We start from the raw sequence: 26,696 nt of genomic DNA, 5'->3' as shown, positions 1-26,696 counted from the left end.
TAAGGTCAACTAGGTGAGCACAGCGACAGTTATATAACCAATTGCAACGACTGTTGACTGCAGAGTTTTGATTTATCATTGTCACGTGTATTGGGACAGTGAAAAGTATTGTTTCTTGCCTGCTATACAGACAAAACATTCCCTTCATAGAGTACATAGCGGGAGAGGAAAGGAGGGTGCATAATGAGGGTGCATAGAGTTGCTATTTCATGTAAAACTTTGGGGAAACAGTATTTTTAACCCCATTTTAAAAAATCTTTTTTGTTTGTGCTCAGCAATAAGTGGTTTGGGGGGGGGAGTTGAGGGAAGAGACAACAAGGGTGAAAAATGAACTAGCCGCCCCTTTTTCCAAGATCCATATAACCCCACAGCCTTTCTGCTCTTCCAGGAGGATGTCTTATTTTGCATTGGGCTCGGTGTGCCAAGAATGTCCCTTTGGCGTCCACTTTCCGCCGGCTTCGAAAGGGTTAAGTTTTGTTGACAAGGCGAGGTCTCGCGCGCATGCGCAAACAGGGAGGGTGGGTGGAAACGGGCAGAGTCGAGTGAGCGAGCAGCATCGGGAGTTGGTAGGGCGTTGTTGTTGTCTTCATTCGCTGTGTTTAATGGATGATTTGTAAACGAGAGTGAGGAGGACAAAAAAAATTAATAAAACCCACACTTCATCCCCCCCCCAACCCCTCGGCGGGCCTCTGGCAGGAGAATGCGATTGGGAGCGCACGGGATTTTATAGATGGCTCTTGTGACGGTGCAGCGGTCTCCGACACCCAGTACCACCTCCAGCCCCTGTGTCTCGGTGAGTGTTTTTCATCTCCCTCTCTCTCTGTCAGCCCCGGTGAACGTTGGCCCCCACAAGGAGCTGGCGGGGCGAGAGTGCGCCTGCGCAGCTCCGTTGCTGGGCCGCGCGACGTTGCCGGGCGGATCGCGCGCACTTGGTTTAAAAATAACCGTTTTAGAACGTTGAGGAACCCCCGCCCCGGCACCCGGATAAATGGGGGATACGCGGATGGGGGGAAGGGTTGTGTTTACTGGCATGCTTCTGCTTTAGTATTAAATCACCCTCCCCCATTTACACACACTTATTGTTCATTTTTACATTTCTTTTGGCTACGTTTTGGCAGTTTAATACTAATCAGAAAAAAAACACAATTCAAATGAAGCCCCATCATTGTCCCCATATGAGGGACAAACACATGATCCAAGCTGACATAACACTGCACCCCATCTTTGTCTCTGTCAAACATGATCCAAGCTGGCTGTTCATTTGTACACGCAAACACACAACGTGTGTGTGCATATGGTTACCTTTTTGGTATTTTAATTCTAGGTAAAAATAAACAATTCAAATGAAACCCAATTATGGTCCCCACGCGAGGGACAAACACAATCCAAACTGACAAAACATTGCATCCCATCTTAGCCACTATCAAACGTGATCCAAGCTGGCTGTTCATTTGTACATACACATATTATTTATATATATTTGGTTACCTCATGTAATTCTACTTAGAAAAAAGCCAATTTAAATGAAACCCAAACATGGTCCCCAGATGAGGGACAAACATGCAAGCCAAGCTGATGAACATTGCATCCTACCTTTGGCTCCATCAAACATGCTGGCTGTTTGTTTGTACATATACATTTTTGTGGTTACCTTTCAGTGCTCCTAATCAGAAAAAAGCCAATTCAAATTTATTTTTTAAAATGGCACATGGGGAACAGGTTGGAAGGTGCATTTGAGACCAGGATGATATCAGCAATGATCTGACTGAATGGCGGAGCAAGCTCAAAGGGCTGTATTTGCCTTTTTCTGCTCCAAATTCCTATGTTCCTAAGTCCAATCATGGTTCCCACATGAGGGACAAACATACGATCCAAGCTGACAAAACATTGCATCCCAGCTTGGCCTCTATCAAACAGGATCCCAAGCTGGCTGTTCATCTGTACACAATTTAAACTCCCCACCTGTATTTCCTCTTATGTTCCTGGTTGTCAAGGGATTGACCTGACTTGACTTTCCCTCTAGTTACCATTAATTCACCTGTACATTCAAATGATTTATTTGTATTGTGTGTGAGCGTGTGGTATCTGCTTACCAGAATGCACTAGTTGCAGTCTAGTGTTTTAATTTAGGAGGTGAACTGCATTTATCATCAGCAAGCCCTTGAGGGACAAAAGGGAGAGAATTTTGCCAGACATATTTTCTGTAAAAAGGGTAATTGAGGAGTTAGTGTTGACATGGGCATGTCCTGCATCATTGATGGTAGTGGTGTTGACAGTGTGGTTAGTGTTGGAAACCGCAAGTGCCAAGGCCATTGTGAATGGAGGCGTCCCTAAACATTATGTTCCTTGTGATCAGCTTTGTCCTGAATAGTAATCCTGAGCCCCAGGAACTCTGTTTTCTTCATCAATATTCCTTATTTGTGTGTTCCTTGTGTGGAATGTGTTTATGTTTAGTGAATCCTAAATCACACCACCAAAATCTGTTTGTATCACTTTTATGTAAATCTGTAACATTTAAAACTTGCTACCTACTACTACACAGGGATAGTTTAATTCCTATGCAGCCCATGAAGTGAACACCCCTATTCTAGGAAATATGAATTTATCCTAAATGTTTTAACATGTTTCAAGAGAAGAAGTGGGTATATTAATAAACTGCTTTAAATGTGTGCCTGAAAGTTGTCACACAATGCTTCCACATATAAATTCTTTTAACATTGCCAAATGATTGGCAGTTCTACTAATCATATCACTTCAGTCAATATGATGAATTAAAAACTAGGATTTAATGCACACCATTGGGCAGAAATAAAGTAATATTCCGTAATATGTTTTCTTTTTCTTTTGATGTAGTTGCACCAAATTTCGTTCAGTATAAAATCTAGAATACAGTGATTACTTATTTTTCTATGTACACATTAATGTTTTTAGTTGTAAACGAGCCAGGTGATTTGTGCACGTTGCATTTTAGACTTGTTCATTCTTTTTTTATGAACGACTGTAAAGTTTTTCAACCAAATTAAATCTCCAATCCAGCCCTTAAGTTTATTTTAATGGCAGGCTTAGATGGATACATTACAACAGAAAGCATTGTAAATAGAAACATACAAGCACCACTATAGAACTATCTTCATGTTGGCAACAAAATAAATCTATTTACAGTGCTAAGATCAATGTCTGACTAATGTATAGTAAGTTGGATTATAGGTAGCAACATTTTATTGCAATTATATTTAGTATTATGTTCATGTAAAGAGCCAAGGTTTCACTCTGTATATCATTACCTTTCTTAGGTATAACATATCTCCATGAAATTTTCCTCCACCCATTTAATTCCCTCATCTGCTTGCTGGGTTGTTCATTTGCTAGTAGAATCCCTCCTGTGGCTTGCTTAAAGGCACAGAAAATGTTTTGTATGTTTGTGCTTGTTTTGCAATGCAGACATGCTGTCCTGCAAGACTAGTTTAGCGTCTCTTTCATGGATTGTTGCTGTTTGATTTTTACTGCCCACTCTTCCTGTCTTAATGTGTCTTGTGTGTTGGAGGAGGGGCAAATGAAGAATAAAATAAATCTTCTCTCAAAATCTATTGCCCTTGGTTTTGAATGCCAAATTGGTCTTTTTATGTTTAAATTGGCCTGTAATAGGCCTACTGGGGAACAAAAGCCAAAATGTGTGTGTAGAGCTCGGCTTGGTATCAACCTGGATTAAGTGGTATTAAACATAAAAGTGCTTTAGGTGAAGGATGAGGGCCTACAGTTGAACACAACACCAAGGTTGAAAAGATAAATACAGAAAACAGTGATTTAGATGACATAAAACTTTAGTCTGTGCTTAATTAGACCTTGATCAATTCTCATCCCACCCAAAATATCTTCCCCTCATCATGTAATTGATTACTTTTCAATTAGAGCGGTCCACATTACCCAAACTTGCCTGCATATAAAATGTTCTGTAATTTACTTTTTAATAACTTAGCAGGATTGTACGAAGTTTAAGTAGGTATCTCTTGCACCACAAACATTTTGCATGGGCTGTAACTTGTCTTTTCAATAATGTGAAACCATTTCAAAGGGCTTTTGACAAACTTCTTTTTTGTATTTACTAAGTGTAGCTATATGTGTTTACATACTACATGCACTAAAATATGAGCAATGATATGCTATTATTTTAAAACATTTTGATGGGTAATTTCTTACTTGAGAAGGTACTGCTTCAGCATTGGGACCTCAATTTTGTTCTTTTCCTCCCTTTCTCCATGCTAATGATTTGCTAATTTCAAGTATATATCTTTGTGAGCAGTCTGAATCAAAGAGCTGGTGCAGATCTCAGGGAGAGGGTCAGCTTGAGAGTTAAGGTTGGTCGTTCTCTCTACTTCAAAGCAGCAAGTTTGCACTGTTAATTGGTTAAGAATTAGAAGGAATTTTTAAAAGATTTTTATCACGATTATATTACCAGTTTGGTCCCAGAACATTCTTAACAAATTCACACAAAGACAAAAAATAAATCAAGATTTGCATAAAAAGGGAAGTAACAATGTTCAAATATTGAAATATATTAATAAATTATTGCAGAAAGCCTTGCTTGTTTTATGACTGTTTATTTTTCAATCATTAAAATTGACACTGCGTTGTGTACATTTTCTGTGATCTCCATAAGCTTTTTCAAAATACATATTTCTGTGGGAATTCCATTTCTCCATTTCCCTTTTGATAAGACAAGCCTGCCAGTACTCAAATACAGTAACAAGTCTCACAATACCAGGTTAAAGTCCTGTCTTTACCCGTAAAGACTTGCATTCCAACCATTACTTTGTAAAATGAGTTTGTGTCTTTATTATGCCCTATTTGTGAACAGAATTCCCACTCACCTGATGAAGGGGCAGTGCTCTGAAAGCTTGTGGCTTGTGCTACCAAATAAACCTGTTGGACTTTAACCTGGTATTGTGAGACTTCTTACTGTTCAACGCCGACATCTCCATATCATGAGTACTCAAGTAGCCATTGTTTTGTGTTACTGTCTGTATGTGAGAAGGTCAGCAGCTTTGAGACATCACTGTAGAGGCAAAAGCTGTCCTCATTTGAAGTCAAAAATTACATGTATGAGTTACTGTCACTTAATTGTGATCAAAAGTTAAACATTGGCTGATTTTTTTCCTTCTGTATTCTAGGAAGACTTGAATGGTTTTGGCTCTGCCATTGACCAGCTGATACTATCTCACGACATGGATTTATTTACTTTCAAAGTATTGTTTGCATTTCTAGCTTCAAAATGCTTATTGACCACATTGATGCAAGGATGTGCACACAAACACAGATGAAAATTAAATTAAGTATGAGTTTATACAATTGTTTATGCAAACAAGTCAGTATTATCAGTCACTAGCTTTTGTTCAAATTGTTCGAAAAAATGAGGATCTGACAATTGTGGGATAGTTCATAAAACGGTTTTAAATGAGGAAGGATTTTTTAACTCAGCAGCAATAAACTTTCGACCATGCTGTGCTGTGTGGTTTCTCCACATCTTGTAAGATAAAATATCTGTGTAGCCTTCTGAGAACTTTAAATGTTACACAGATCTTGCAATTCAACAGGTATATGTACAGAGCCATAGGAAACTAAAATATACAGATCAGGGAAGTCCAGAGCTCTGTCACTAATTCTGCTGAGATGAGATGACTATAAGTGCCCAGTTGGGCTCATATTTGAGACAGTGGTGATTAAAATGAAGAGGAGCCATATTTGACTCAATGTAAACTCTTTCTCTCCATATGCTGCCAAACCTGTTGGTGTATCTCCCATCACTTTCTGGTTTTATTTCAGATTTTCAGATCTATAGTGTTTTGCTTTTATTTTAGTGTCTGGTTGGGTGGGGCATTTTTTTGGCAGCTAAGTAAAGTTGTGGTATTGCCATCTGTGTGAATTTCCTGAGGAAGGGGTGTGGTTTCACTCTTAATGTACATCCTGTGCCACTGCCTAGGGTCAAACATCACACCATGTGCATGCAGTGTCACTCTTGACAATTTGATACCCTAAATGTTTGTCTGATTTTGTATTTGTTTGGAATTGTGTCAGTTTGGCCCTGAGTTAGTTTACAGAAGGAGGGGTTTAGCGGAATGTGGGGTTGAGGCCAAAATCTAATCAGCTGTCAATTTTATCAAATGGCAGCAGCACACGTTTGAGGGGCTGAATGGCTCACTCCTCCTAGTTTGTTTGTTTAGCAGGAGGAGAAGGTGCTCTTCCAGTGTTTGTTATGCTTCTCTTTTTTGTGTAATCAGTGAAGAATTTCTGCTCCTTGATGTCTCTTTGCTCAGGTTTGTATTACCCATCATTTTGCATATTTAGCTCTGAAATTAATCCAGTCATTTACTCACTGAAGAGAGGGCTTGAAACATCCTTTTTAAGGACCATTAGTCAGTACGGATGCAGATTTAGAGTATGTGTTTTGCAATGAATTGTGAGGTTCTGGATGAATGGTCAGAAATGTAAAGAAAATGAGTTCATTGGAGTGCGATTTATAAGCACAATTAAACCTGTCTGATACAGTGCTAAAAGGATTTGTTTATTTGGCAACATGCAAAATCCCAGTAAAGAAACTGAAACTTTGTTACACACGGTATATTGTGCATTATTGCTTGTAAAGATTTAGGAAATGAAGACTCTTATGTTGAATACCTGTTCTATTGAACTGCCCAAATATAGAAGGATAATATTAGGGAGTGAGAAAAGGGGGAGTAACTATTGGAAATTTACTGGTCTTTTTGAAAATTGTTAGGTTTTTATTTATATATTTCAGTATTCATGTGGTGCTTTACCTGGCTGGCTGTATATACTTTTATTGTGTAGAGATGCCAGCGTTGGACTGGGGTAAACACAGTAAGAAGTCTGACAACACCAGGTTTAAGTCCAACCAGTTTATTAGATAGTTCTCACCTTGCCACACCTGACTAAGGAACACCATTTCCGAAAGCTTGTGGGATTACTATCTAATAAACTGGTTGGACTTAAACCCAGTGTTGTCAGACTTCTTACTATGTATACTTTTATTCCCATTCAAGAAATATGCTTTAGGTGAGGTCCAAGCGCTCTTGGAAATAGAGAACAAAATGGATGAGATATTCTGGCAATGTGCACAAAGCAGTATAGAATCTAATGGCTTCTTTACTATTCCACCGAAGCTTTTTATCCTGATTTTGGCAGCAGTACACCAAGATATACTTGGGCCTTTCTTGGGCACTTTACTGGGCCCAATTTTAATTTTCACCCGATAAAATGAGTTGGAGAACACACAATCTCTTATAAATGATCATCTGTCCAAACTAGGCTCCCAAGTTAAATCAAAGGAGGTGGAACCAACCAAAGACAAAACGAATATTTCATGAAGTGCCTGTTGGTCATGCAGTAACCCAGCTGTAAATAATGGTTTGAAGCATAGGCAAGTAGTTGGAGAATTTGTACCCGATGATCTTGTATGTTGTGGTCCTGGGCACTGCAGGGATCCTCAGAGCAGTAACAATAATAACATTGACCAATTACATTTTTCTCTGACTTGTTATGCCCCAAGCATGAGCTTGCATGTGCTGGCAGACTTTCTCTCCTTATTGCAAATTGTGGCCAGGACGTTCGACAGCAGCCGAGTTAAAGTTCTAACTTGGCTGCTGTCAAACAGCCTGGCCACAATTTGCAACTTTCTAACAACTGCATGTACGCAAGATAGCTATTGACATAGAACCACAATTGTCATTGTTGACCAGCTTTATTTCCTGATCTGTAAATAGCTTTTAAAGTGGTGGTTCTTTAATTTGCAAATAAAACATTTTGGACAAAAATGTTGCGCACTTTAAAAGACATTGGAACGTATTCATTTTAAGCAAGTATATTGTGCATTAGCAGATCTGGTCTGGATTTTCTGATTTGCCAATTCTGTTTTGTCTCTGCTGGAGTGACTTTTTTTTACCTTACCGCTATTCTTTTATGTCTTTCTATTTGAATTATCGTTAGTTTCCAGTTCTTGTCTGTTGTCTCTTTTTGAAATTGAAATAAGTGACTTGTACGCTCTGACTTGGATTTAACTGATGTGTAGACTGAGTGTTAAGGTCCACTGACTTGACTTTGATTTGATTTATTATTGTCAAATGTATTTGCATACAGTGAAAAGTACTGTTTCTTGCGTGGTATGCAGAAAAAGCATACTGTTCATAGAGAAGGAAACAAGAGTGCAGAATGTAATGTTATAGTCATAGCTAGGGTGTAGAGAAAGATCACCTTAATACAAGGATGGTCCATTCAGAAGTCTGATGGCGGCAGGGAAGAAGCTATTTTTGAATCGGTTGGCACGTGACCTCAGATTTTTGTATCCTCTTCCCGATGGAAGAAGGTGGAAGAGAGAATGTCTGGGGTGCCAAGGCAGCAGGACATGTAGACAGAGTCAGTGGATGGGAGGCTGGTTTGCATGATGGATTGGGCTACATTTACGATCTTTTGTAGTTCTTGTGGTCTTGGGCAGAGCAGTAGCCATACCAAGCTGTGATACTACCAGAAAAAGTACTGTGTATGGTGCATCTGTGTAAAAGTTGGAGGGAGTCATAGCTGACATGTACCCATCAGAATAGTTTGTGTCTTGGTCATCCAAAATCTTTTGGATACTGGGTAGGCAACATGGTAATAGAATAGTAAATTATTTTCCTTTTCTTTCCCTTTTATGTGAGCTCACCTCTGATTTCTTGATCTGAAACATTGACAGACTCGGTATCTGGCCAAATCTCTTTTGCTCAGAAGGAATTACGCAGGTCAGTTAGTTTGTCAGCAGATGAAGCACTGAGTACTAATGGTACTTAAGGGTTGAGTGAAAGAGGGGGAAATTACTGCCTGTGACTAAAGAACTGGTTCTGAACTTGGTCTCAGAAAGAACAGTTCTTCTGGAGCATTGGTCCTGCAGCCTGGGTGACGTATTCATATAGCTGGAGTGGAGCTTGAGCTTGTAGCTTTCTGCTTGAGCAAGAGCAGCAAGTCTGAGCTAAAGCTGACCAAAGAGAGATCGGGTTTGCTTGACTATTCATTATCATTAAAAACTTTTACCAGCAACCAGCAGGCTGTTTGTTCCTCCTCCCCCTTCGGTGCTCAAATCGTAAGGGATTGGTAGCGTACCTTGGAATTTGTCAGACACTGGGCAAAATATAAGTTTCAAATTGTGGCATGTATATCTGGACTTAGTAGTTCCAGGATGACCCTTTTGCCAAAACAATTTGACACCTCATTTAAGTTGCAGCTAGCTAACAAAATTGTCAGTGCAAATCACTGGTTCTTGATTGGCTTTAAAGCTGCTCATATTCTTCACCTGCTTTGTGACCTATGTCAATTCTTTTTTTCTCGTATTTGTATTACGAATGTATGTACTTACATTTCTGGTTTCTGTGCATGCACCCTCAAGTGAAATTGTTGTATAGTCTTCAGGAAGGGTGTCGCTTTGTCCATTATTGTAAAACATTCCTATGAAGGATCTGTGGAAAAGGGGTAGAAAGAGAAAATCGCTTCTCGCATGATTCTATATTCTAGTCATGTAATTCCTGGCTTGCGTGGACTTGTATGAAACATGTGTGAAAACAGAAGAGTTTCAGATCTATTTTTTCAGTGAGGCCACTTTTTTGCACATCGGAAACGCTGCAACTCACAGTAGAAGGCACCTGTGCGCGCATGCACGCACACACGCACACACCCCTACCCCTGGATATCCCACATCTCCAGGGGGGCCTCAGTGGCCTGATTATTGGGGACCAAATGTGATCCTCGCTGGCGAGGACCTTCACCAGCGAGGCCACCAAAGCAAGAGAGCCTGGCTGATTGCGTCAGATGCTCCAAAGACGTGCAGGTTGGGTTGATTGGCCATGCTAAGAAATTGTCCCTTAGTGTCCAGGGAAGCGTAGATTAGAGGGATTACTGTGTAGAACGTATAGGGATATTGGGGTAGGGCCTGGGTGGGATTGTGTTCGGTGCAGACTCGATGGGCTGAAGGGCCTCTTTCTGCACTGTAGGGTTCTATGATCTAATAACACTTAAATCCACATTTAAATGGATTTAAATATTGATAGCAGCTTCGCGCCCTTCCCTTTTTTTTAATTAGTGTCACAAGTAGGCTTACATTAACATTCTGATGCTTGCTCAGGTACACTGAGGGAGAATTTAGCATGGCCAGTGCACCTAACCAGCACACATTTCGGACTGTTAGCAAACTGGAGCACCTGGAAAAGCCCACGCAGACACTCGGAGAATGTGTAGACTGTACACAGACAGTGACCCAAGCTGGGACTCGACCCCAGGTCCGATAAAGCAGCAGAGCTAACCAGCGTGCCACCTTTCCATCTGGTATGAGGCTGATCTCCCCAGATATCCAGGCCTGGTAAGATTGCGAGAAGCGATATCGGGCATGAACCCAATTTTGTGCCTGTCTTGTGATCTTACCTACTCGCCCCACCCATTGACCAGTAGGATGAGAAGGTTAAATTCCTCCCCCTAGTCTATAAAGTTTCCAATAATTTTAGTCCTCTAAGGATTGCAGTTACACCAACATTGCAATAATTTATTATGTAAATTTATTGAAATAACAGTTGTATGAATTTTTTTGCCTACTTCTCATTTTTGTTGTACACATTACCACACAGTCTTTTTTTTGGCTTCTCTGCCAAGTACTAACAACAGCTTGCATTTATGTAGTACCATTAAATTACTAAAATGTTCCCAAGAGTTTTCATGGGTCTGAGCAGCCCACTCCTGTCTCCTCCTCATTGTCATTCTTGAAGAGTGAGTGAAGAGTGAGTCCAAGTAGTGAGCTAGGAGTCTATTTGACGTGGGGAGCTACCCTAAACATGGGATATATTTTGAGGGTACAGTGGCCAGTTTTTAATGCCTGCAGTATTATGTTGGATAAGATCAATTGATCGAATCCAAACTCACAGTTAGTCTTCCTGATGCACTTGTCTTTGAATCATACCTGGTGCGTTTACTTATTTTTCTCATTTTTGTTGCACACATTACCACATGTTCTTTTTTTTGGCTCCTCTGCCAGGTACCAACAACAGCTTGTGTTTATATAGTGCCATTAAATTAAAATGTCTTTGAACCACATCTGGTGTGTTTACTTATTGAGTCGTCAGGGAATCCACACACGCAGCTTCTATTTTGAAATTGGTTAACAAATGAGAGTATTTGTTGTTCAGACAAACTGATACTGTATTTGGAATTGTGTTACCTGCATATTTAAATGATAGGCATTTTAATGCATTACTTGCCCATCCCTATTTCATTCATCTCCTTCAACCCTATTGCTCTAATTCATCCCTAATGTTCATCACTACAGCTGTGCCTTCAGCTGTCTAGGTCTTTAATTTCTGAAATTTGTCCCTAAACCATTCTACTTTTTTTGAAGTCACTCCTTAAATCCTACCTCTGTCATCTGATTCAATATTACCATCTCAGGCTTAGTAACACATGCAGTTTGATAAGCTTCATGTGAAATGCTTTGGGATGTTTTACAGTGTTAAATAAGTGCAAGTTGATGCTGCGGGTTGTTAACGTGGTTAGGATGATCTTATGTTTTTAGGAAGTGGAAAATGAGAAAAGAGCATAACAAGGATGTGACTTATTAGTAAACTATTAAAGTATATATTTCTTTGCAAAGCGTCGTGTAGAGTTGCACTTCATGAATAAATCAAACTGGGATTTGCCAAATATTAGACTTTTAATTACAAGATTAGTTTATGCAGCGAAAATATTTTCCCTTTCAAAATCCCAAAAGTATTGTAAATATCTTTTAACTTTGAGGGCTTTTTGTTTTATAAAACATTGGGAGAGTTGGGATGAAATTGCTCACATTGCTCCAATCATTCACTATCAAAAAAAAATTTGGAATCAAGAACCTACTGATGACTATGAAACCATTGTCGATTACTGGAAAAACCCATCTGGTTTACTAATGTCCTTTAGGGAAGGAAATTTGTCATCCTTACGTGGTCTGACCTACATGTGACTCCAGAGCCACAGCAACGTGGTTGACTCTCAACTGCCCTCCTAGGGATGGATAGTAAATGCTGGCCAGCCAGCAATGGCTATGTGCCATGATTGAATTTTTAAAAAACTATCTTGTCAGTGCAATATGTTATCTGAACTGGTCTGCGGTTGTCAAGAGAAAGCTTTTTTTTTAATCTCTTGCTGATTTTCTTTAAATCTGAATTTATTGACTTCTGGCTGGTCTACAAATCCATGAGTTCTGGCCATTCTTCATTCGGATAATCCTTAGTGGGTAATCTTTGGCAGTGGGTGTCTGGAGGCTTTCTGACTGTGGATAAATTTATAGGCAACTTTGATCATATCCCTTATCAGGCACGCAGATGTGCACACTTTATGCAGAGGTCATAAGAACGTAGAGTCAGTGGTTACTCCACTGAACCTGGAACATTGTTTAAAAACCTAATGTGTTTCAGTGAAGGAAATCATCCTGACTGTTAAATGTACTTTTAATTTAATTTTGTGTCCTGAGTCCTCTTTCTTAGTTTGCTTTGTTTTTTATTTAAACCATAAAATTGTATAGACAGTAAAAATATAGTTCAATACACTAAAAAAATCTACAAAATGGCAGGATTTAAATTGACCAAGTGTATGAGACAATCCCAAAATTTCATGTTTAGGCCTGTACTTGGTGCATAAGTTAATCCCCCATTTTTCAGCTAATAACTGCATGTTTAGATTTATGCATACACATCCAACAGGTTGATGTGATGCACCTATTGTATGGGTGAAAAGTTAGAGTACTTTCTACTTTTGTTTGCTGTTTGTTTCCCATTTTAAGCCTATACAACTGGCCAACAGCAATGAGAAAAAGTTAAACGTGTAAGACTTTCCCTTTCAGTACACAGCCATCATCAGCATCAAAGTTTTTGTACTGGCACACACAAACTGGGGCCTGCAGCTAAAGCTTTAGAGGAAAGCTTGAGGATGTTTGAAACCCAGCCAAGCAGGTTTACTGACTTATGGACACGCCTGGCACTCATGGTGTAAACTCTCAGCTATGTGAATAGCTAGCTCTACTGCCTTGTGAATACCTTGAAAGTTGAAGGCTAAATTATGGCAAAAAAAAATCTTCAGTGGAGTGCAAAGGCAGACAGATGTATTAATACGTAATCTTTCCCATAATTTCAGGAACAAAGCTGGTGCCAAACATACTGTTTGTCATTCTTATAGATTTGACTGGGGACGTTAAGGGGTAGACCCTGACATTTGGACATCCCAGAGTCTCCCTAAATTTTGCCCAGGCTTGTGTCTTGGACAGGACACCGAGTTTCACTGTAGAGTGTTAACACAGTACGGGAGACAAGTGCAAGCCATTGTCTACAAGCTGCCACTGTATTAGGGCTCTATGGAGTTAGGAGGCAGCCTCAATTTTTCAGCACAGAAATCTATCTGTAGTATTGTACTTGCTTTATATTGTCAATGTAGGGGATCTTAGAATCATAGAATCCCTAGAGTGCAGAAGGAGACCATTTAGCCCATCGAGTCTTCACCGAATTTCTGATGAGTATTTTACCCAGGGCCCCCCCACCACCTTATTCCTGTAACCATACACATTGACCACGGCTAATCCACCTAACCTATGCATCTTGGGACACTAAGGGGCAACTTTATCTTGTCCAATCCACTGAACCTGCACATCTTTGGACTGTGGGAGGAAACCTGAGCACCCAGAGGAAACCCATGCAGACACAAGGAGAATTACCCAAGGTCAGATTTGTTCCTGGGTCCCTGGCACTGTGAGCCAGCAGTTCTAACCACTGTGCTGCCATGCTGCCCTGTGATCAACAAGGCAGTATGGCCTATGTTGTCAGGATGATGTGCAGGAGTTTAAGACATGCTGACAGAGAGTAGCCTATGAATGGTGACCAATGAACATAAACAGCTCCTCTGGTTAAAAGAATCAAGTCAAAACTGCTTTCCAGTGTAAAGTCGGATCATTTGTTAACATTGATTTAATTTGAATTACTGATGTTTTTTCACACTTCAAAAGAGCAACCAGCAATACTAGCTGTTCGCATTTTATACTTGGCATATGAGAGGCCCCTCATTTTTGGAAGGACTATTTGATTCTTCAGAAGTTAACTTGTATGTGACCTACACGAATAGAATTTATTAGAAGTCCACAATTATAATTAAGGTGGACTGGTTACTGCATTTTTCAATTAATTTGTGGCTACTAATTGATGTGGCTGTTTGATGTACATAGTAGACAGTCTGCTTGTCACCTCTTGCTTTCAGCACTTACCACTGACCGGCAATATAAGTATTGAGGAAAGAGTGAGAGTGTAAGCCTTTCTCGGCAGCACATAACCTCTTCATCATTGAGCCCTGTGTAATGCCTGCCTGTGGTGATGTATGTAAGCTGGGTACTTAGAGGCCATAAGCTAAACTGCAAGAGACTCTGAGGAGGCCAGGCCCTGAGGGTGTGTGGTTCTGCCTTGGTGCCCACAAACTCAACCCCCGACTTTGAGTAAATAGGCCCATTGCCTTGTGGGTGTCTCAGGAGAGAAGGCGGCTTATGGCATAAACTCTGACAGAAAATCCGAGGTGAAGTCAGTAATCTTATCAGTCTTTCTGGCAACTCTCCAAAGCAAAGTTGATATCAAACCATATTCACCCTTTCCTTTGGATGACGCTAGCAATGGTGAGAAAGAGCCCCGATGTTTGGGTAACTCCAATCCCTTTTCTCAGGGTTGCACCCTTGGAGAGGACACTCCATAAGAACATAAGAAATAGGAGCAGGAGTAGGCCATTTAGCCCTTTGAGCCTGCCTCGCCATTCAACAAGATCATGGCTGATCTGAAGTGGCTCAGTTCCACTTTCCCACTTTTTCCCCATGACCCTTAGTTTCCTTGTCTGACAAAAATCTATCTACCCGTGTCTTAAATATATTTAGCAAGGTAGCCTCCACCACTTCAACAGGCAGAGAATTCCAGAGATTCACCACCCTTTGAGTGAGGAAGTTCCTCCTCAACTCCGTTTTAAACATCCCCCCCCCCGCCCCCCCTCCTCTTATCTTGAGGCTGTACCCTCTAGTCCTGCTGTCCTTTCTGAGTGGGAAGAATCTCTCTACCTCTACCCTATCCATCCCTTTCATTATCTTGTACGTCTCTATAAGATCCCCCCTCATCCTTCTAAACTCCAACGAGTACAGACTCCATCTTCATGGTTTATGTCAGTACAGCACAGGAAGAAAAAGAATCAGTAAGGATAGGCAACAACACCTCCTCCACAATTATCCTTAACACCTGTGACTCCCAAGGTTGTGTCCTCAGCCCTTTATTAAACTCCTTATACACCTACGACCCTGTGGCCAAATTCCCCACTGACTTAATTTTCAAGTTTGCTCAGATGATGTTCAGTAAGAAGTAATGTACATCCTGGGTGCAGTCCTTTGTCTCCTGAGACAGATGGATGCTACTTCAAGCTTAACTTTGTGTTCTTTTACCCGTTGCAGTCTCAGATCCTGCTGTGCTCTGGCTTGGGTTTTCTGACTTCAGTCTTGACCCTGCTGAAAATAATGTTTCTTTGATATAAAATTTGTCTTTAACAGATTTAAACGTGTTGAATTTTACAGTGATACCAAATGTATATAATAACCAGATAGTGATCAGAGGTGGGAAACCTGCTTTTCATTTTTTCCCTGTCCTTTCTGTTGAGGTCAGTTATAGTGCTTATTTTGTTGTCCTGATTGATCAGACAACGGCAGTAAGAACCAAACCTGGGATATTTCTATTCAGTGATTGAGCACACTTGAGGTGTTGAACGAGCTCGTGAAGTGTTTTCATATGCCTCTTGCACCACGCCATCTATTTTGACTTGTAGCAGTCTAGAAACAAAACACTGTCTTGGGTTTGACCAGTTATTTTTATATATCCAGTTCCCTTGAAAATCTGGTTGCAAAATGACCCATCTGAAATTCCAAATATGTTACACTTTTTTCAATAGTCACTGACTGGAAAATGCTGTGTAACAAGTCAGAATTTTGTGGCATGATCAAAATAACATGGAAAATTCATGCCTAAAAAGAAGCCGTTATTTTCAGACAGTCAGAAATTTCCCCACAGATAAGACTTGACACAATTCTGTAGAGTTTCAACATGCTGGTACCATTATTACAATTGTCAATTCCAAACTAGATAACTTACAGATTGGTGCCATGTCCCATAATCTAATATGCAGTTGCTTGAAGTCATTAGACCAAAGAACAATCTGTTTTAAATCTTAAAACATATCAATTGTCACATGGACACAAGAAAATTGATTTGAAACTACCCAGTGCCATTTAAAGTTCCAAATGCCAATATAGGACAAGGATATGTAGTTGCATTTCCCCTTTCTTTGGTGATCTGAAGCATAAAGATACATACAGCAACTCTCCTGAGCTCTTAAGTGTTCATAGTTACTTTTGCTACTATTTGAACGTACAGGTTATTTACTTATTTATGAATATTATACTTTAGCAGCTCTAGTTGTTCCTAGTTCATGTTTATTGTAGTGTTACAAACTGCAGTGCAATTTTCAATTAAAAACTAATCCACCTGCACTATCCTAGCCTTTGTACATGCTGTTCACGGAGATCCGTAATATGCCATTACTGTGTAAGTGATTTGGGTAGAATTGGCTGTCTGTAAGAGGGGCAAAATAATGAACACATACCAGTAACATTTGTGTTGTTGTTTTCTGTGAATGTGAATTTTTTTTGGAATTAAACTTTTTGTGTAAACAGATATAGTCTGATATGTGCAGGTACCAGATTTTAAATGTGCATCATCTTGAGCTTGACTAATTGTGCAGGGAGAATTTAATTCTCCTACTCCCTTGTTAGTATCTCTGTGGGAGAGTACTCTAGACTTCATATTGAAAGCAAATGCAGTTGAAAGCCTTTTAAAGGTAATTCAGCATTTGGTCACTATACCTTTTTTCAAACTTTGAAAGTTTAAAAAATATTGACCCCAAAATAAGTTGCATCAACATTTAAAGATTTGATGTTTATTTTGTTCTAAATGAAGATTTTCACTGTGTTGCTTATTAACTTGAACTTAAAAGGAGGCAAGTAGTTCAGCAACTCACTCCACTAAATCAGGAGAGTGGAGGCCAAATATACTGTAACTTTGATCCAATGGGAGAAAAAATATGATTCTGGTTGTGCAGTCTATGCTCTAAAGCACATTAAGGAGGTTATGGTAGAAAAACTGAACTTGGGCAAAGATATCCATGAGTGACTGATTTAATCATTGAACTATAGAATCCCTACAGTGCAGGAGGCCATTCAGCCCATCAAGTCTGCACTGACAGTTTTCCAAGTCAACCGCCGCCGTCGCACCCCCCCCCCCCCACCCCATGCATTTACTATGGCTAGTTCACTTAACCTACACATCTTTGAACATTTAAGGAGCAATTTAGCATGGACAATCCACTTAACCTGTACATCTTTGGACTGTGGGATGAAACCGAAGCACCTGAAGGAAACCCATGCAGACACAGGAAGAATGTGAAAACTCCACACAGTCTCCAAGGTTAACATTGAACCCAACTCCCTGGTACTGTGAGGCAGCAGTGCTAACCATTGTGCCAGTTGGGTGTGAGTATTGCTGGCAAGGTCAATATTTATTGCCCTTGAGAAGGTTGTCATCATCTTCAGCTTCTGCAGTCCTTGTGGTGTAGATGCACCCACAGCACTGTTAAAGAAAAAGTTCCAAGAGTTTGACCCAGTGACAATGAAAGAATGATAATATTGTTATGTCAGGATGGTATGTGGCTTAGAGGGGTCTTGCAAGTGGTGGTGTTCCATGAATCTGCTGCCTGATTTTCTTGATAGTAGAGGATGTGGGTTTGGAAAGTGCTGATAACGAAGGCTTGGCAGATTGCTGCAGAAGCACCTTGTAGATGGTACACCTTCCTCCTACTGCATGTCAGTAAATGGCACACACTGCTCCTACTGTATGTCAGTATTGGAGGGAACAAATGTTAAGGTGGTTGATGGGGTGCTGGTCAAGATGGCTGCTCTGTCTTGCATGATTTTGAACTTCTTGAATGTAGATGGAGTTGCAATTGTCCAAGCAACTGGGGAGATTATTCTGTGATAATTCTGATCGTTGTCTTATGGATAATGGGCAGGTTTTAGGAAGTCCAGAGCTAAGTTACTCATCACAGAATTCCCAGCCTCTGTCTTGCTCTTATAGCCACAGCATTTATATGGCTGATCCAATTACATTTCTGCTCAATGGTAACTCCCAGAATGTTGGTGTGATTTTCCTTAATATAACTGACCATCTACTGCAAATATTGTGCATAAAGTTGAATCTGTTATGTTTTGTTTGAAACTTGAGTTAGTCACTATAGTGATGCTACACCATACAAAAGTTGGTTTAGCTTGAAATGTCATGCATGTGTTGGCTTATGGCCAGGCTAAAATCTGTTTCTACAAAGGTGAACATTGTAAATGTTTCCATCAACTTACTATGACACTTCAAGTTGCAAATGAAATATAACTTTTTCAGGCTGCCAAGTGGTTGGACTTCATAATATGAGGATGTTTCAGATGTTTTATTTTCTTTCCTTTAATTTTTAGTAGAGTACAATTCTGAAGGGTGATTAATGGTTGCTATTTGCTACCTCACCCAAATGTCCATCATCCAAACATGAGTCTTGATGAGTGAGACTTATCAATGAACTGTTCAAACATGGGATGCATTGCAATCAAAACTATCTGTTTAATCACTAGTATCCTCTTGTAGTAGAGATTCTTGGATCACAATCAGAGCTGGGAAATATTTGACAGTGCCAATTCCAATGCCCTCACTTCTATTCTTGCTGAGATCAGCCAAATCACAGTTGACAACTTGCATCGACTTTTCTGGTCTGTGGAACCCAAGTACTGGACAGTTATATTAGCTATAAAATACCAAATGTGTGGTACTGTCCATTGTGCTGAGTTTTGGAATGCTAGCTAAGTATAGTAATTATTTGTAGAAATTTGTCATTGATGAGCAAACCTCCTCCTTTAAGCACGCCCATCTCCTAGATATTTGCACGAAATACTGATGTGCTGGAAGGCAACCAACACTATAATTTAACATTGGTGTTTCCTTTTGTGCATGTCTGTTCATCTCAGTAAGGGAAGGGAGGGTGTTTGGGTTCGTGGTTTATTCTTCATCTTGTCTTCAGTGATATTGTTTTCTTGGTTAAGTATGATGACACAGGCTAATTTAAGTGCAGAATTTCTTCTCCATTATTTGACAATGCAGTCTGAATCGTAACTTTGGTGTGTATAGTGAGCCATTACCGGGCAAAGTTATTTCAAAAGCCCAATTTTGTTTCCATATCCTCCTTTCTGAAAAGATTGATTTCTTTATTAGGGTAAATACAAATCAGTAGCTACTGGTTACCCTATCATACCTTGACCACAGTGCCCATTATGACTTTAATTGTGTTACTATTTTTAACATTTGCAATATTTGGATGCTTAATTACTTCGGCTATCAAAACCAAACCCAAACTTCTCATCAATATCCACTGATGTGAGCTTTCAGACGGATACTTTCAGACTGTACAATTAACCTTTCAATGCCATCACTGCTCTGTTGCGATCAGCTAATATAGAAGTTTGTTCAGTGTTGCAACAATGAAACCTCACAACTTTGTTTCCTTTGGGTAAATATTCCTGATTGTCATTTAGCTGCCATGATACTGGCAAAGAAAGAGAAACTTGTAATTGAAAGTGTAAACTAGCATAACATTGACACTTTGTTCTTGGAACAAGCTTTCCAATTTTCATCTAGACTCGAAATGTCAAATCTTTTCTCTCCTTACAGATGCTGCCAGACCTGCTGAGAATTTCCAGCATTTTGTCTTTTGGTTTCTGATTCCAGCATCCGCAGAATTTGCTCTTTTCCAATTTTCTTAAAGCTTCATAGAGACAAAGAATCCTTACAGTGCAGAAAGAGGCCATTTGGCCTATCGAGTCTGCACCAACAACAATTCTGCCTGGCCCTATCCCCATAACCCCACATATTTACCCTGCTAATCTCCCGACACTGAGGGGCAATTTAGCATGACCAATCCACTTAACTTGTACATCTTTGGACTATGGGAGGAAACAGGAATGCCCAGAAAAACCCACGCAGGCACGGATATGCAAATTTCGCACGCGACAATTATGTCCCTTTATTCTTCATATCACTCCTGCATTTGTTTAAGGCATTGCCCTTTAAAGTGTGGAGCTGAGCCTTCATGAACTGCCACACTCCTCCCACAATGCTGTTAGGTAGGGAGTTCCAGAATATTGATCCAGTAACCATGAAGGAACAGCAATTTATTTGCAAGTCAGGGTAGTGTGTGATACGACACTAGTTTACTGGAGTTTGTTTTTGTTCAGCAAGTATCTTTTCAAAGTATTGATTCAGGTTTTCATTTCCACCTTCATTCGATGTTTGGTCTGTATGAAGGCAAGTCCTTGCGTCATCGGTTGTTGATGCTACGTTCTGAGCCATTTCCTTGGCTCTTTTCTGTGGTGGTTTGACATTGTCTTGTGCTTTCAAGGCAGGGTGAGGAGGCAACTCCTTAGTCTATCACAGCTGGGATGGGAATTGAACATGCACTGTTGGTGTTGTTCTGAACCAAATGCTAGCCATTTGTTAAGTGAGCTAATCAGCTCTCTCATTTCAATACTTCACTGAAATAATTATAAAAATAGGTGCTAAGCCTTTAAGGTTCTTCCAACAACCATCTATTACTGTGAGTTAATTATGTGCACAATGTATAATCTGATGTAATTTTTTTTCTCCTTTTTATTTTTCCTATAATGTCTGGGGAAAAATGTGGTAATTCCATCACCGACTGGAGATTTCATACCATCTGTGCTAATTCATCTTGCCAAAGAAGCTGAAGAGCGATATTAAAACATTACCCTATTCTTTCATTCTTAAAACTGGGGAAGGATTTTTCTAACCTTAGTCCCAACAGCACTTAATGCTCCATATGAATGTGTTTTTTTTTGCTTTTTGTTACAGCTGGTTGTAAATGAATGTTTACAAAGGCCTAGGGATAGCTATGTTCCCACCTGTAAAATCAGGCATGCATATGATAAATGAAGGAGTCTGGAAAAGGAAAAGTGGGGGACAAAATTCTAATACATATTGAATTTCTGTTGCACCAGTTTGTTAACTTTGCAAATACAAAAGGAATACCAACATTCTGGTATAAATCCCCAACAATGAATTTGCATTTAAAAGGATGTCAAAATTTTGATTTATTGTTATATTTTGATAGTAACCGCACTTCGATGAGATATTACATCAGATAACTGAACAGACATTCCTAGTGAAGTAGAGAATATATGTTCATATAAAAATAAATACTTATATTAATTTTCTTCAGAATTACGCTGAGGTTCTTTATCCCTTCACCTGCCTGCTATAAAATAACTAGGGAAGAAGAATGGGTAGTATAGAAAATGGAAGTCTATGAATGCTAATTGAATTTTGACCATCTTTTTTATTCAGGAATGGATGGACTGAAAAACTATTGCTTTTTTTTGCACAAAAATACTTTATATCCAGATTTGTACAGCGATTATCTGTAATAACATAAGGATCAAGAGTGCAGAATCTCAACATAGTTCTGAACAAAATTTAAAAAACAAATTTTATATATATAGTATATTTCTTTTCAAAGTTGCCCTCTGCTTCTCTAAAAGTTTGTCCTGTCATCCTTATGCTGTAATATCTAATTGAAGTGTGGTTGCTGTCGTAGTTTGATTGAATTTTTTTGGCTCAATGATGCCTTAAGCACTGTTTCCTAGGTAACGGCTAATTTAAAGACAATGCAACATCAAAATGTTTTTACTGGAGCAATTTTGAGCAATGCTTTTACTTCCGAAAATGACTGCAAAAACATTTTTTGTGTGTGGTACTGTACAAGAAATGATTTAAAGATGCTAAAACCATTTAAAACGTTACTTTCAGTAAATTAAGATGAGCTGGTGAATAAGCTGGAAATGTGATGTGTCGGTTGGCCTTCAGTAGGCAGAGCTTTCAGCACTGCAAGGCTCGAGTGCAGATAGTCTAGCCAGATTTTCCTTTGGCTTGGAAGAGAAAGGGAGTTCACTTGTTGTGATGGTGAATACACTGCCATTTGAGATTACTGTAATTGCCCTTGTTTGCTTAATATAATGCATCATGTAATCTACTCTTCCATATTAATATGTTACTAAGTACTATGGCTGTACACAGTCCAACAATGCTGAAATGCTTGTATTGGAGAGTGCGGACTTTAGCATATGTGTCTTGCTTATAGTAGCACATAATCATAGAAGAAAAGTCACAATTTTCTAGCACTATGGCTTGATGCTGTGGTTGGGGGTTTTTCATGTTATATCTTCTGAAAATCCAAGCCATTTCTAACTTGGATAGTTGGTGGTGGGCAAATGTTAGGGTGAACAGGATATTGCCTTACTGTTTTTAATGATTTTAACTTTTATTCCCATCTGCGTTCAATTGACATGAGATAATATTGGGCAATTTATCAACAAATAAATAATAAAATATATATTCCTGTTGAATATATCATTATTGAGGGTTCCATTGTTGTTTTTGAAGATGCAGAAAGTGTATGGATTACAAGGTGCATAGCTGTATTGATTTATTTTATATTTTTGTCCCCCCCCCCCTCCCCCCCCACTCACCAAGAATCTATCCATCTCTGCCTTACAAATATTCAAAGATTGAAAGAGAGTTCCAGAGACTCCCGAACCCTGGAGTGAAAAAAATACTGCTTATCTCTGCTTTTAAAGGAGATTTTCATTTTAAACAGTGACTCCCTAGTCCTAGATTCTCCCGCAAGAGGAATCATCCTTTCCACGTCCACCCTGCCAAGATCTTCAGAATCTTATATGTTTCAATCAAGTTGCCTTTTACTCTTCTGAACTCCAGCGAACACAAATCTCGTCTGTCCACCCTTTCCATATAAGGCAATCCACCCATTCCAGGCATTAGCCTGGTAAAACTTCTTTGAACTGCTTCCAATGCATTTACATCTTTCGTTAAATAAGGTGACCAATACTAGACATAGTATAGTATGCAAAATGTGGTCTCACCAGTGCCCTGCACCACTGAATCATCACATTTCTACTTTTGTATTCAGTTCCTCTTGCAATAGTCTGCCACTACCCTTTCAGGTAGTGCATTTCTGATCATAACAATCCATTGCACAAATAAAATTCTGCCCCTCCCCTATATTATTTTACCAATTATCTCAGTTTGATACCCTTGTTGTCTGACCCTCTTGGCAATACAGTATTTTAAAATTTTGAAGGCATCCATTAAATCTCCCCTCACTTTTCCCTGCTGTAGGGATCAAACTTTAAAGTCTGTTCTCAAAAGGTCCCCATCAATGGTCGTCATCTTGTAAATCTCACCTGCACCCTATCTCTAAGGCATTGACTTCCTTTCTAAAGTGTAGTGGCCTGAATTGGACACAATATTCCAAGCTTAACAAGGGTCATAACAGCGCATAACTTCCTTACTTGTGTACTGTATCTCTGCCTCTATGTGTAGAGCCAAAGATCCTATATAAATTTTTTTAACGGCCTTTTCAACTTGTCCTCTTCAAAAATCTCTATATAAGTGCACTGGACTTATTGTTCTTCAATTTAAAATTGCATCATTTAGTTTATTTTGCCTTCCTTATAGTTTAAGCTTGAACTTATTGTGGAAAATTGGAGGAAGTTCTATTCTGTCAGAAAGGTACTAGATTTCTTTGGAACATGATTTCCAGTGATGCCACCAGTAGTGATGGTAACACCCATTCTAGTGGGCACTGCATATTTCTTTGCGGATATGTCAGATCTGCAAGTTAATGTTTTGTAATTTTTGGTAGGCAGGATATCTGACAAAAGTTGGATGGTAGCAACAAACATTTTGGAGATCACAAAAAGGAACAACATTATAAAGGTTGTGGGTGGAAACTTCTCAAAAATATTCCAAGTGTCATAAAAGTGTGAAAACTGAAGCATTTTACACCAATCTTTTGGACGAGTTCGGCACAGCAGTCCTCTTTCGGCTGAGAGCTTTGGGTGGTAGAGCCTAAGGATGCCCAGGAAGCTGGCTGCAGTGTGTTCGGGCACCCCGATCTACTAAACTAAGAGACCTCCTCCATTTTGCAACTTTGTTAACTAGTTGGCTTGTTTGATTATTTCCTCTTGACACTTGGGCCTGGATTTTTCAGCCCCATTGCGGCAGAGCCACCGCAGGAATTTAGGTGGCTTAGCCAAAATTCTATTGACTTCCTGTGGTAAAAGTCCGTTGATCTTTGGCATTCTGATATTGGGCGGGATTGAAAAATACCAACATAGGTTCTCAAAAAACAGGCACAATTCTTGTGTGCTATTCCAGGGACAAGTAGTGTGTGATCTGTGATTTATATTTGGAATAACTTGAGAAATATTCGCCCTAATACAGTTACTGGCTTTTACTCAACAAATAGCTTTCATGTTGCACTTCATTAATATTTTTATTAGTCATTGAGTTGCATCATGTTTTTATATGCTGCTCTGTATCTACTAGAAAGCAATTAAGTCAAATAATTTTTAAAACTAACCAGTTTATGAAGACTAACTTAAAATTATATTGATATTTGGATTATTGATTCATTCCTCCAGGATTTAAAAACCATAACTAGTGTGTATCTTGTGGTTAATATTGCAGGATTATCTTGGAATGCAAATATGGCCCCAGTTTTTTTGTTCTCCACTGCAAATTGTCTCCTTTATGCACCTCTTCCCTATTTCTGCCAACAATAAACACAAGGAGTGAATTCATTACTTTTTCATTGGGAGCATACTATTTGATCATCTACTGGTGCTGTATCCCACTAGCCCATCTGGCCAATCTTCCTTTACAGCTTCCCTGCCCTAGCCTCAAGTTATCATCTTTCTCTAGTTTTTATCCAAATTCCTGTCATAAAAACATAGAAGATAGGAGCAGGAGGAGGCCACCTGGCCTTTCGAGCCTGCTTGACCATTCATTGCGATCATGGCTGATCATCCAACTCAATGGCCTAATCCTGCTTTTTCTCCCATAACCTTTGATCCCTTTCACCGCAAGTGCTATATCCAGCTGCCTCTTGAATAAATCAATGTTTTGGCATCAACTACTCCCTGTGGTAGTCAATTCCACAGGCTCACCCCTCTTTAGGTGAAGAAATGTCTCTTCACCTCTGTCCTATATGGTCTACCATGAATCCTTAGATTGTGACCCTTGGTTCTGGACTTCCTGCCAATGGGAATATCTTCCCTGCATCTACCTTGTCTAGTTTTGTTAGAATTTTACATACCCCCCCCCCCCCCCCCCCCCCCGCCCCCCGCCCCCAACTTTCATCTTAACTCCAGCGAAAACAATCCTAACCTTGTCAGTCTCTCCTCTTACAACAATCCCACCATGCCCGGAATCAGCCTGATAAACCTTCGCTGCACTCCCTTGAGAGCAAGAGCATCCTTCCTCAGAAAAGGAGACCAAAACTGCACACAATACTGTAGGTGTGGCTTCACCAAGTGTATAATTGCAACAACATATCCCTGATCCTGTACTCAACCTCTCGCAACGAAGGCCAACATGCCATTTGCCTTCATTACCGCCTGCTGCACCTGCATGCTTACCTTTAATGACTAGTGCATAAGGACATCCAGGTCCCGCTGCACACTCCCCCTTCCCAATTTGCAGCCATTCAGGTAGTAATCTGCTGCCTTGTTTTTGCTTCCAAAGTGAATAACCTCACATTTATCTAAATGATACTGCATCTGCCATTGATTTGCCCACTCTCCCAACCTGTCCAAATTATTCTGAAGGATCTCTGCATCCTCGTCAGAGTTCACCCTCCCACCCAACTTGGTATCATTTGCAAACTTTGAGAAGTTACATTTTGTTCCCTCATCCGAATCATAAATTTATATTGTGAGTAGTTCATGGCCTCTTCGAGCTCATCTTGTCCATGAGACCCACCTTCCGTTCCCTCAAACATTTCCCATTAAGTTGCTGACCACTCAACTTCTCTTCCTTGGTTCCCATGTTAGCTTATATTGTTAACAGTTCTCCTTCGTAGAGTGCTGTTCCTCTCTGCTTGAAATCTGGTGTTGTCACGTCTTCTTAAAAAAACAGAACCCTTGACTCCACTGACCTTGCAAGCAACCATCCATGTCCAATTTTCCTTTATTCTCTAAAGTTCTTAAAGCTATTTGTTATCTCCCAAATTTATGCCTTTCATTCCTGGAACTCCATGTTTGAAACACTCCAATCCGGTATCCATCCGTGACACAGTACCAAAATGACTCTGCATAAATTCACAAATTGCAAGCTATGTAACTGTGACAAAGGTAAACTTGTGGCACTTGAGATGGCACTTTTATAATTATGACAGAACAATGTGATTTACTTGTCAAGATGTTATATTTTACCATAAATGTATGTCCAATTAGTGAGGATATGTAATAACATTTAGTGGTTTAAACAAAAGTGCTGGGAATACCTGATGCACAGAATTTAACACTGATTCTTATTTGCCAGACAAATAGAGAAATTACTATCAAAAGAACAAAATAAAAACTTTGGGCAAAAAAAAGTAATCCTGTTTTCTTGGTT

At 39.6% G+C, this 26,696-nt stretch overlaps 1 protein-coding gene across 1 annotated transcript in view; it reads left to right on the top strand.

Moving 5' to 3' along the window:
• Positions 1-535: 535 nt before the first annotated feature.
• LOC145357547 (protein phosphatase Slingshot homolog 2-like) overlaps positions 536-26,696 on the top strand; it is a 186,992-nt gene continuing 160,831 nt past the window's right edge. Inside the window, exon 1 of the mRNA XM_080211006.1 lies at positions 536-793. Within this exon, the coding sequence (XP_080067132.1) occupies positions 731-793 (63 nt within the window). The 5' untranslated portion in view covers positions 536-730. The remainder of the gene's footprint in view (positions 794-26,696) is intronic.

Source organism: Carcharhinus amblyrhynchos, chromosome 23, assembly GCF_965287045.1.
Source record: "Carcharhinus amblyrhynchos chromosome 23, sCarAmb.v2.hapA, whole genome shotgun sequence".
Taxonomy (NCBI): Eukaryota; Metazoa; Chordata; class Chondrichthyes; order Carcharhiniformes; family Carcharhinidae; genus Carcharhinus; species Carcharhinus amblyrhynchos.
The sequence above is the reverse complement of the archived record's forward strand: the minus strand, read 5'-3'. Positions and strand labels throughout refer to the sequence as shown.